The sequence below is a fragment of the Ceratina calcarata genome, unplaced genomic scaffold (assembly GCF_001652005.2).
Source record: "Ceratina calcarata isolate Rehan_Ccalc_2016 unplaced genomic scaffold, ASM165200v1 scaffold478, whole genome shotgun sequence".
Classification (NCBI taxonomy): Eukaryota; Metazoa; Arthropoda; class Insecta; order Hymenoptera; family Apidae; genus Ceratina; species Ceratina calcarata.
Window position 1 is genome coordinate 18,641 of NW_017172007.1, and position 12,724 is coordinate 31,364.

Consider the following 12,724-nt stretch of genomic DNA (forward strand, 5'->3'; position numbering starts at 1 on the left):
TATATATACAGGGTGTCCCAGGACTAGTGGTACATATTTTAATGGGAGGTTCCTGAGGTGATTTTAAACAACTTTTTCCTTTGCGAAAAAGTTGTCCGAGGCGTGGTTATTGAGTTATTAACAAAAATCCCCGACCAATCAGAGCGCGAGTATACATGGCGGGCAGGAGCGCGGCAACCGCCTCGTGCATTGCCGCGCCCGTATGTCGCGCTCACGACGAGAGTACAGGTTGGAACAAAAGTTTCATGCAAAAAGAAACTAAGAAATTGATGAAATATTACAGAAAACAAAGCAATTAGTCGTTAGTCACGTTCGCTCAATAAATGTAACATACTGAATGAAATAACTAACAACTTTATAAATTACACAGTATGTAAAGCATAAAAAATGGGAAAATAATGAGAGTTAGACTTACTTCTTGGTTGGTAGGTGCACCTGCTCGTAGAAGAACGTCAATGGGTCAATGGGTCGACCTTCGACACTCGAAGATAGGACACATGGCTCGCAGCAGCTGATGCTTGGAGTAAGTCAGTGACCTGCACCCGATGGTTTTTTCCTTATCATCACGATCATTGTCACTTTCCCACTGGCAAATTTTCACAAAACAAAAATTGTCACTTTTACACTTTCCAAATTCACTGCCACTTTACATTTTACAAATCCACTGTCACATTGCACTTTGCAATTGAAAATTTGCATACACGTTTTCATTTTAATTCTTAGCTCCGATCGGAATACTGTTCGCGGAACAATTCCACTGCCGCTCTCGGATTATAACTCACTTACGCGTAAATAACGAACATATTAAAATATTCCGTGTTCGTTAAGGCACGCACCGTTCTGTTTAGTAACGCAAGGCGAAGCCAACTGATCGCTCGCTCGAAGATTTTCCTCTAGGAAATCTTTCCTCACTCGGGGGACAAGTTCGTTACAGAAAATGTGTTTGTATTTTTCAACTAAACCCGACCTTCGTTTCTTTGTCGTCCTTAAAAATTCTTCACGTGCAGAACACTCGAACCGATGACAAGAGACAGTTCTCAGACTTACACTTACCAGATGCCAAGGCCGAATTGCCTTTTGTCGTACACATCCTGCTTGTCCCCCGAGTGAGGAAAGATTTCCTGGAAGAAAATCTTCGAGCGAGCGATCAGTTGGCTTCGCCTTGCGTTACTAAACAGAACGGTGCGTGCCTTAACGAACACGGAATATTTTAATATGTTCGTTATTTACGCGTAAGTGAGTTATAATCCGAGAGCGGCAGTGGAATTGTTCCGCGAACAGTATTCCGATCGGAGCTAAGAATTAAAATGAAAACGTGTATGCAAATTTTCAATTGCAAAGTGCAATGTGACAGTGGATTTGTAAAATGTAAAGTGGCAGTGAATTTGGAAAGTGTAAAAGTGACAATTTTTGTTTTGTGAAAATTTGCCAGTGGGAAAGTGACAATGATCGTGATGATAAGGAAAAAACCATCGGGTGCAGGTCACTGACTTACTCCAAGCATCAGCTGCTGCGAGCCATGTGTCCTATCTTCGAGTGTCGAAGGTCGACCCATTGACCCATTGACGTTCTTCTACGAGCAGGTGCACCTACCAACCAAGAAGTAAGTCTAACTCTCATTATTTTCCCATTTTTTATGCTTTACATACTGTGTAATTTATAAAGTTGTTAGTTATTTCATTCAGTATGTTACATTTATTGAGCGAACGTGACTAACGACTAATTGCTTTGTTTTCTGTAATATTTCATCAATTTCTTAGTTTCTTTTTGCATGAAACTTTTGTTCCAACCTGTACTCTCGTCGTGAGCGCGACATACGGGCGCGGCAATGCACGAGGCGGTTGCCGCGCTCCTGCCCGCCATGTATACTCGCGCTCTGATTGGTCGGGGATTTTTGTTAATAACTCAATAACCACGCCTCGGACAACTTTTTCGCAAAGGAAAAAGTTGTTTAAAATCACCTCAGGAACGTCCCATTAAAATATGTACCACTAGTCCTGGGGCACCCTGTAGACGACCCTCAAAAAGGCTAGATGGCAAGATACCGCATGAACTATGGCTCGGTTCAGTGCCTGATGTAAGTAGTTCCAGTTTGGATGCGAAGTATATGCAATGGTCAATATACATATGTAGGTCCTCGGCAGGGTTCTCATAATTTATCCCTCGGCCGGAAAGTGGGGGCGACGCGACCATGGTGGGGACTGGTACTTGATGGGGGTATGCTAGGCATGGTCAGCGAAGGCGCATGAGGAGAATAGTAGTGGGGGTCGAAATACGGGCGAAAAAGAGGGGAAGCGATCCGTGCGGGATAAATTATGAGAACCCTGGTCCTCGGGACAAAGTAAGCTGGACTCACTCAAATTTGTTGGTTACAAGAACGAATCCAAAGGCTACAGAATTTAGATACCAAATGAAGGGAACATTAAAATATCCAAGAAAGTGAGATTTTTGGAGAATAGATGAATCAAGCGAGGATGTCCTCGCAGAAGTGCAATTGAATAGAGGCTCGAATTGTGGTACACACGATTCTGATTCAGATGAAGTTGGGATCGGTCATTCAGCGGAAGAATTTGACAAAGAGATACCTCAGGGATTTCCTCCAGATAGATAATGTACCAATTCTACTGAAGTACTATGGGAATCAACGAATGAGAAAACTAGTGTTTATTCCAGAAATAAAAGTACTGCAGAACCTCAACCTTCAAGGGAGAATTCTTCAGCGAACAACCAATGATCAAAATGCTAACAATTCTATCACAGAAGATGCTGCATTTTTGGCTGATGTTTCAGTAACTCAAGCTTTACAGAATCCGGATTCATATAAATGGATGGAAGCCTTGGATATGAGGTTGTATCACTTATTAAAAGTGAAGCATGGATCCAGGTACCAAAATCGCAAGCCCAAAATATTGTCGGGAGCCGTTTCGTCATATCTAACAAGTACGAATGGCGTAGAGCACCACGACAATTTCTACGACGGAAGCCGACTACATGGCCCTAAGCGATGCGGCGAAAGAACTATCGCTCTTATTGGAAGATCCTATATAGAACATATAAGTGAATAAAATATTTAAAAATGTTGCCATGTATAAATTAATTTTGTTATCTTGTTTGGGAGAGTAATTTCTGTGAGTTATTTTCTACGTGAGACATTTTCTATGCGATGGATAGAAATTACGTAAAAAAATTTTTTTTTTTCTTCTTTAAATGTACTGCAAACAATATTTTTTATAGCTATTCATTAAATTTCGGAATACTCTTTCTTCTGCATTTTCTTTTATGCGGTCTCTATCCCCCGCACAATAACAGGGTTGCGTGTATGTATGTATGTTGCCATTATATTCAGTTCAATTCACCTTCACGTCGTTAAACTGATAATTGCTATACTTCACAAATGTAGCGACGGCCACCCCCAAAAAAGGAATTTGATCCACTAAAGAATCGGTACTTGCGTATAGTACGACTCTGCTGATCTAAAATCGATGTGATACTCATCAGTCAAAATTAAATTACGATGCACAAAATTGTCTTTTCTCGATTTGAAACTATACTCTTCATGAAACGTGTTAAAAAAACGATCGGTAGTTATTTGTACAATCATTACATTTTTTATTAAAAATCGTACACACCTGCGTTATTAACGATAGAACAACCATAACATTAATGTAGATGCGAAGAATGTTCTTTCGCACTGGACTCTGATGCGGCCATATGCCAACAGCGCTTGCATACATTTTAGTCACCCTCATATAATGTTCAATCATATTAAGCAAGGATGTAATTAATGATCATCAGTTCAATAAAACAAGCGAGCAATGAAAAGTTCGGCTTAGTTGATCGACTAAAAATTTTATTTTGATACTTTTTATTTCCATGGAAGGATTTATAACTTTCTAATTCATACTTGTCCGGAGTAGCAGTAGCGTTTAGAGAGCCTATGTAGAACTGCGAATTAACATAACAAACACAAGCATAAGTATAAAACCCTTTTGGTTTGGTATAAACCATAAACGTATAGTTTAAATTATTGAATACGAGTAATGGACAGAATAAGACTAGCCAATTTCTAACTTGCTCATGCTTCATTTATTCATCCGTTCGCTTCACGCCCTGTTATTACTTCCAATAATTTAATATGAAACTACATTTTAAGTGCGCTTGATTGTGAGCAGAATAATTTATGCTCTTGCACTTACAGCTATGCAAGCGCCTCTTCGTACGTGCAAATGGATTTGAAAAATTAATGAGATCCATTTCTCCCTGTCAATGAGCGTCTTTATTCCTCTTAATGTCTCTGGGTAGTAAAACGATTAATATAGTGACAAACACCACGACGCAAAGGAGGGAGCTACAAAGAAAAAATATTGTTAGGCCAGCAGTTATATCTAACTAACTCTTTATAATAACTCTGCTTAATACCAGGTAACTTTCTAAGCTTATAATTTAATTATTCCTTAATAATTCCTTCATTGTACATATCTAAAATACATACAGGGTGTCCCAGAAAAAGTGTTAGAGACGAAAATGGCAGAATGGGAGGGTTTTCCTCAACAACAATTTCCTTTGGCAAAATGCAGAATGGGGCTTGGTTACCGAGTTATGAAAAACACGGATCAGAGCGCTCGGTCAACACGGGCTCCAACTCGGAAGCGTTGGCTCGGATCCAGCCCCCCGGTCTTTCACGCGTTTGGACAAGTGCTCCGCTCAGTATGAAGCATTTAACTACATGAATAACAATGCAAGGAAATTGTTGTTTGTTCGTTATTATGAATAACAATTAATACACTTAATCGTTATTCACGTGGACTGGATGGGAAAATGATAGATTGTTGATAATTGATGGATGATAATAGGATAAATGAGGAATTAACACATTAAAGGCGGGAGTCGTCGTACTACGATTTATCTCGACTGCGGCTTAAAGGCGGGAGTCGTAGTAATACGATTTAGCTCGACTGTTCCTTAAAGGCGGGAGTCGTAGTAATACGATTTAGCTCGAATGAAGGCGGGAGTCGCATTAGTACAGTTCGCAACCACCATGCGCCACTTTATATTTGTACTTAGTATGTTTTGTAGTTTGAAGCTGTTCAAATTCTACTTACAGTAAATTTTGAAATCCTTCAATATGGTTTCACGCGAAAATAAAGATATATATGCAGACGATTTGTCTGACGTTGATTGCGATGAAAGAGGGTTAGATATTGATAATATTGATAGTGATATTGACGATAGTGATAGGTCTATACGACCTATGAGAAGGACCCGAGTTTTTCCACTACCGATTAGCGATGATGAAAGTGAAAATGATTATGAAGAAGAAATTATACCTCAATGGACTGAAGTCGACATTCCACCTACTATAGAACCGTTTTTGGATCGAACGGGGTTAAATATTTTACCACAGAACGGCGTTGAAGGATCTCTGGATGTGTTTCTTGATGATAATTTCTACGAAATGATGGTAACAGAAACTAACCGATATCACCATCAAAACGTCGAAAAAGTACGTTAAAAAGAAGAAAGCGATAAAATGGACGGATCTCACTATTAGCGAATTCAAGAAATTTTTAGGATTACTAATTCTAATGGGCCAAATTCCAAAAAGTACTATCTATGAATATTAGACAACAGATCCATTATTAGAAACACCAATATTTCCAAAGACAATGAGTCGTGATAGATTTAAAGAGATATGGAGATGGTGGCACTTTGTGAACAACGATGAAATGGATGAATCGAGCGACCGTCTATTTAAAATTCGACCTGTTTATGACAGTTTGGTTGAAAAATTCAATACTGTATATACACCAAGAAGAGAGATTTCACTAGACGAAAGCATCATACCATGGCGTGGAAGATTGGGATTTAAAGTTTACAATGCCTCGAAAATTATTAAATATGGAATCTTGGTGAGAGTTGTGGCTGAATCGAAAAGTGGCTACATTGGTAATATGAAAATGTATTGTGGAGAAGGAAGGAAACTGGCGGAAACAATATTAGATATTCTTACTCCATATAAAGACAAATATTATCATGTGTTTATGGATAATTATTATAACAGTGTAGATATAAACGAAACTCTTTTAAAACATAAAATACGAACTTGTGGAACAATACGTGTAAACCGAGGACTTCCACATGAATTAAAAAATAATAAGTTGCAACGCGGACAGTCAATTTTCCGGAGAAAAGGAGACGTGTTAGTACAAATTTGGCAGTCAAAGAGAGAAGTGAGGATGATTTCGAATATTCATTCGAGTGAACTATTAGAAAGCTCCAATACAGATTGGCACACAAAGACAAAAATAATGAAACCAAAATGCGTAATAGAATACAACAACTATATGAAAGGTGTTGATAGGGCAGACCAGTACCTTTCGTACTACTCAATATTGCGAAAAACAAAAAAGTGGTCCAAGCGGGCTGTAATGTATTTGTTAAATTGTGCATTTTTCAATTCCTATTTAGTATATAACATGCATAATAATAGTAGCTTGCCATATAAAAAATTTTTTTAGAATTATCACGCTGTTTTATAACTGACAAACAAACCGAAGATCTGGAATTGATGGACATTGAAGAGCCACAACGTGGTATATCGAACTCGGCACCACGGACTCCACGGTATAAAATTGATCCGCCTGGACGTCTTTCGCTAGACATCAAAAAGCACAACTTAATTCGGATAGAAAATAAAGGCAAAAAGCTATATGCCCAACGAAACTGCGTAGTTTGTGCGGCACATAAAAAAAGAAAGTTGACTTGCTTCAAATGCGAGTTTTGCAATGCACCTCTTCACCGTGGCGAGTGTTATCAACATTATCACACTCTTAAAAAATACTAGATTCTTCTCATAAATATGTACTTCAAAACATTTTTTGTAATTAGTGTTTAGTTCTTTTTTAATATTTCTTGTAGTTTTAAGAGTTTAAATAAACTTTTTTAAGTCTAAATTTTTTTATGATCACACAAAATATCGCCCGCTCTAGGCCGAAAAACGAGGCGGGGCGGCTGCCGCGCTACCTAGCATACTTTCGTCGAAATCGCCCGCCGTTAATGTATTAATAGGTCGTAGGGAATATCGAATTTAAATGAAAATGCAAAAACTGTAGAGATTAGACTTACCCATTCATCCGCAAGTGCACCTGCTCACGATGTGTCACGGTCAATGGGTCAGCATCTTTGTCGCTCGCAGGTAGGCCACAGCTGATCTGTCCAGGGAAAGAACCCCGCAATGACAAAACACCGCACGATCACTATCACTCTACACTTAAAAATTTTAACACACAGAGATTGTTGCTCCTACGTTCTATCTATACACATCTTTGAAAGGAGCCGATTGATTTTTATACACAAACTCAATTTCATTACACCATTGTCACTCTTCACTTAACAATTTTCCAACACTTACACTGTCGTTCCTGCACTCTAACATTAAACGTCTCCGAAAGGAGCCGATTGTTTTTCATTCACAAAATGAACTTCACTGTCCGCGTGGCCCGTGAACTACACGAATGCGCGAAGGGCGCGAATCGACCGGGATGATTTGTATCGGCATCGGCGGATAACCATCTTCGCGTTAGGCGGACACCCGGATCGTTTCTTAATACTCTGTTGGATTTTTCGGGCTCCATCATTGAGTTGACGTGCACTACTCGATACCTATTGATTCGTTTCTCACAACTTTCCTACGGGAGAATTTTCCCCACTCGATGGCCAAATTCTTTAGTGAAAATGTTTTTAGCATTCCTGAAAGAAACCCTTAAAAACACATGTTCGATAATAAAAAGTGTCTTTGACTAGTTGAACGTAATAAAAGATGTCCTACTTTTTTTACCACTAATGCCAGATGGAGTGCATACCGGCGGGTCGTATTTTACACGTTCAACTAGTTACACGTTAAGGGAAATCGAAAATAATAAGCTGGCGAAAGTTCTTTCGTACGTATTATGGCACGGCTTTTACCTGCGTACAATGCGTCTACGGCTTTGTGGGCTGCGAGTCGCGGAAGTATCGGGTGTTTAACACGTGGGAAATGTTCCAAATATTACAAGGAATCGTAGGTTGGGTTTCTTTCAGGAATGCTAAAAACATTTTCACTAAAGAATTTGGCCATCGAGTGGGGAAAATTCTCCCGAAGGAAAGTTGTGAGAAACGAATCAATAGGTATCGAGTAGTGCACGTCAACTCAATGATGGAGCCCGAAAAATCCAACAGAGTATTACGAAATAATCCGAGCATTCGCCTAACGCGAAGATGGTTATCCGCCGATGCCGATACAAATCATCCCGGTCGAGTCGCGCCCTTCGTGCATCGTGTAGTTCACGGACCACACGGATAGTGAAGTTCATTTTGTAAATGAAAAACAATCGGCTCCTTTCGGAGACGTTTAATGTTAGAATGCAGGGACGACAGTGTAAGTGTTGGAAATTTTTTATGTGAAGAGCGACAGTGGTGTAATGAAGTTGAGTTCGTGTATAAAAATCAATCGGCTCCTTTCAAAGACGTGTATTGATAGAACGTAGGGGCAACAATCTCAGTGTGTTAAAATCTTTAAGTGTGAAGTGACAGTGAAGGTGCGGGGTACCTTTCCTGGACAGAAGATCAGCTGTGGCCTATCTGCGAGCGGCAAACACGCTGACCCATTGACCGTGACCCATCGTGAACAGGTGCACTTGCGAATGAATGTGTAAGTCTAATCTTTACAGTTTTTGCATTTTTATTTAAATTCAATATTCCTTGCGACTTGTTAATTCCTCATTTATCCTATCATCATCCATCAATTATCAATAATCTATCATTTCACCATCCATTCCACGTGAATAACGATTAAGTGTTTTAATTGTTATTCATAATAACGCACGAACAACAATTTCCTTGCATTGTTATTCATGTAGTTTGTTAAACGCTTCGTACTGAGCGGAGCGCTTGTTCAAACACATGAAAGACCGGGCGGCCGGATCCGAACCAACGCTTCCGAGTCGGAGTCCGCGTCAAATCTGATTGGTCCGTGTTTTTCGTTAATAACTCGGTAACCAAGCCCCATTCTGCATTTTGCCAAAGGAAATTGTTGTTCACGAAGACCCTCCCAATCTGCCATTTTCGTCTCTAACACTTTTTCTGGGACACCCTGTGTGTATAGTCTTTTGTATTTTATGAGTGAATGTATAATGAACAGAGAATCCTTTTGTGTTTTTTGATTTCATCTACTCTGCTAGTATTCACAGAGGTGTAAGCGACAGGTAGCGGCGATGTCTCGGAGCATCACCGCGCAGGCGTTGGGGACAATCGGCGGAAGTAGGGTGTAGAGTTCGGCACGAGGAAGCGAGGCGTTAACCAATCTGTTCACCTTTCTGTAATTTCGATTAATAAAACCTATAGATGATAATTGAGTTGTTTCGTAGAAAAACCCAGAGTCGAGAGGGGAGTTGTGGTGAAGGGAAGGATCCGTTACAGAGGGCAGTTCCAATCCGATCGATATTTTTATTCGCGTGGTGCACAAGAACTCGTTGGATACGAAACCAGTGAAATAAGAGATAGAGTGTCGTGTAACCCATAAAAAGATCATTATCTTTAGTGCCTTTGCTTTGTTTTTCCAATTCAGGGAAAGGTCCCTCATAACATTTCCATCCTTTTAGAATGCACTTCCAAATGCTACAATCACCTGATTGCTATCAGGTTGCCACCGACCGGGCCCGGAAAACCCAAGACCATAAAACCGTAATATTTATGACTTTCCGAAGAACCACTTGCCTGGTGTGTGCCCTCCGGTCCCATTTTCCCCATCTCGGAAAAGCTCCCTTCTTCTAAGAATCTCACACGGGATACAGTCTGTGGACTTTAACCAACGGAAAATCTTCTAGCCAAACTAGATATCCTTCGAGAAGGAATCGTTGGAGTATCCTGAAAAGAACCCGGACAATCACAACGAACGGACAAGCTGGACGACAAGTGGACTCGTTGGCGACAAGGTGAAAGCAACGTAAGTTTTTATACCGATACTCTGTCTGACGTTGTTATTGACTACGTGATTGCTCCGCCTAACACTATGTCAAGAGCACTGTTACCGACGTGAACTTGAGTGTATGGATGGGAATTGCGACTTCTAAAGGCGAGCGTCTCAACGTAGCGGTTTAGACACCGCGCGAATTGCGTCTGAAAGGGCTCGCTTGTATTTTCGGGACGGGCTGGCTCGTGTAGTTCGCATATCCTAAGTATCGGTCGTATTGTGCGTGTTTAGTCTTAGGTCGTCATCCTGCTCGTAGATATATTTGGTCGACGATGAGCGGGTAGATTTATTTATTACTGTAACGGCCGTCCCTGGCGTGGGTTTTCTCAAGAAGAGTTTTCCCCACGTCACAAGCGAAGCTTGGGTGAATGCGGGAACGAGCAGAGCTTGTTAATAGTAAATTTGTCAAAGGACACGGCTGTGTAGCGAGCGTTTGGAATGCGGGGTAAGAAAGCTGTTTAGATTATTAGGACAAGCTTGGACTCAATAACTATTGAACTTATCGCAGTCAATTTATTGCCTCTTTCTAGAAAGAGAATAGCATCGGCTCGGGTTCGAGGGCCGAGTATAAACACATGGCTGCTGATAGCGTTGGCGTCCGCGGTTGGACGAGGCCTGGAGGGTCCAGTTCGGGCCGCGGACCGCGCGATGTTTAGGATCTAAGTGTTTGGGGATGCTAGAAGGAAGGAGATTGGTGCGGACTCCGCCTGGACGTGGGAGTCTGAGAAAAGCGCGGTTATCGATCGAGAGACTGGGCATTTTCCTCGACGATTGATCATAGAAAGGGAGAACGCGGTTTCCGGCGATCGACGGCGTCGATCGATAGCAAGGGAAGAGGCGGGTCCTAGGATCTAAATAATTAGCGGGCGCGTTTTTGAGAGAACACAGTTGGTTGCCAGTTCAATTGACATTTGATCAAGACTTGGCAATTGGTAGTTAGAAGCCGTTGGAAGTGGGACTCAGGCAGTTGGTCCAGGCAGTTTGATAGTTTAAGACAGTCAGTTAGTTAGCCTTTTGAAGTTGAGCAATCGACCAGGAGAGATTCGAAAGGGAGTCGTCGAAGCCAGTCGAAAAAGAGAGTCGACCTGCGAGTCGAAAAGGTTGCGAGTCCGATATTGTTTAAGAACGCTCCGCTACCAGCCGTCCGAATAGAGGAGATAATAAACTATTTTGAATATTCACGGTGCATTGTCACTTTCCCTTGGCCACTCACTCGCTAACACTCGTGGGAGTGTTAACAAGCACAAAGTCCAAACCGTCTCGAAGTAGACATGAATCTGCTAGCCGAGAAACTTTTGCAAGTCTGTGACAGATTTAAAACATTAGAAGAATTTAGACCAACCGGGCATACAACTGTCAATCATCAAACCCAACCGACAAACTCAATTCATGAAACGCCTTCGACTCACACAATCGAAAAATATAAGTAATGCTTACCGTTGATCCCGGATTTCGACGGAAGTAACACAGAAATATTTATTAATACGATAATTAAGGTCTCCACTATGCTAGACCTGAGTCAACACTCGTTACTTTTACTGGTGATCATATCGCAAAAATTAAAAGGACGCGCGGCTTCGACGATACGACCGTACACCATCACTACAATACCAAAGTTAATAGAAAAAATCCGTTTCTTGTACGGGAAAACAGCATTAAAAACGAAGCGCGACGCATGCAGAGACCACATGAGCCGATAAACGATTTCATACATCGTTTTTCGGAAATTCAAGACGAATTACTGATAACCGTAAACTCGGAAAGTAGATTGCAGACATATATCGACATAAAAGAAATAATATGCAACGAAGAGGGCATTCAGTGCTTCCGACGCAACGTCAGGTCCGAAATGTCGCAGTACTTGTTCAGTCAACAACTGGAAACACTAAACCAAACGTTTGAGGCTGCACGCATGTACGACACGGAGTTGCAGTACATGCAACAACAATCAAGAATGTGGCAGCAACAACCACGTACATGGCAGTAACCCAGAGACCCAAGAAGGCCAAAAGAACAACCGCCCTTATTTCAGAGGAATCCAACTCTAAACTAGAGAAGCAAGGAGTGCAACTATTGCAAACGGCGAGGCCATACAGAACCGGAATGCAGAACTAAACAAAGGGAACAATCAGGAAGGCAGGCTGGACAGCAACGAAATTTTTACTGGGCTCCGCCGCATACTCAACCGCCGGACGCACGGTCATCATCGGGAACGCCAGGTCAACAGCAACACAGGAACATCGTGTGGACGTTTCCCCGTTTGTTCAACTAGAGCTGCTGGTACTCTGACCGACGACCCTCTTAATACATACAGGTAACGAAATCTCACTAATTAAAGAAAAACAAATAATGGACAAGACACTCCATAAAGACTCTTAGAGGTATTACGGACAATACCACCGACATATTATATTCAATTCTCATTCCATTCAATAACAAATGTAATAAGTTTCAAGTAGTAGACGATGATTCGTCTATAATTCAAGACGGTATATTAGGAGCAGATTTTCTATTTGATCACAATTTCTCCCTCTCATGTAACGAATTAAAGATAGGGAACATTGTCAAAAGATGTAAAAAGCCTAGTAATAATTGCAGTAACAGAACAGTATTTGTCAATTTCATATCAGGGACTGGAGGTATCACGAAAGTCGATATGAACGATCAACTAATTCTTTCTGATTTTCTGAAAACACAAATCGAATCCACCAAAGA

General features: G+C 41.0%; 1 protein-coding gene across 1 annotated transcript in view; it reads right to left on the bottom strand.

The window, feature by feature from the left end:
• LOC113464669 (uncharacterized) overlaps nt 1–3,924 on the bottom strand; it is an 11,805-nt gene extending 7,881 nt beyond the window's left edge. Inside the window, exons 1-2 of the mRNA XM_026815643.1 lie at nt 3,630–3,924; nt 3,357–3,473 (exon numbers count right to left, since the gene is read on the bottom strand). Of these exons, the coding sequence (XP_026671444.1) occupies nt 3,357–3,473; nt 3,630–3,764 (252 nt within the window). The 5' untranslated portion in view covers nt 3,765–3,924. The remainder of the gene's footprint in view (nt 1–3,356; nt 3,474–3,629) is intronic.
• Nucleotides 3,925–12,724: the final 8,800 nt, after the last annotated feature.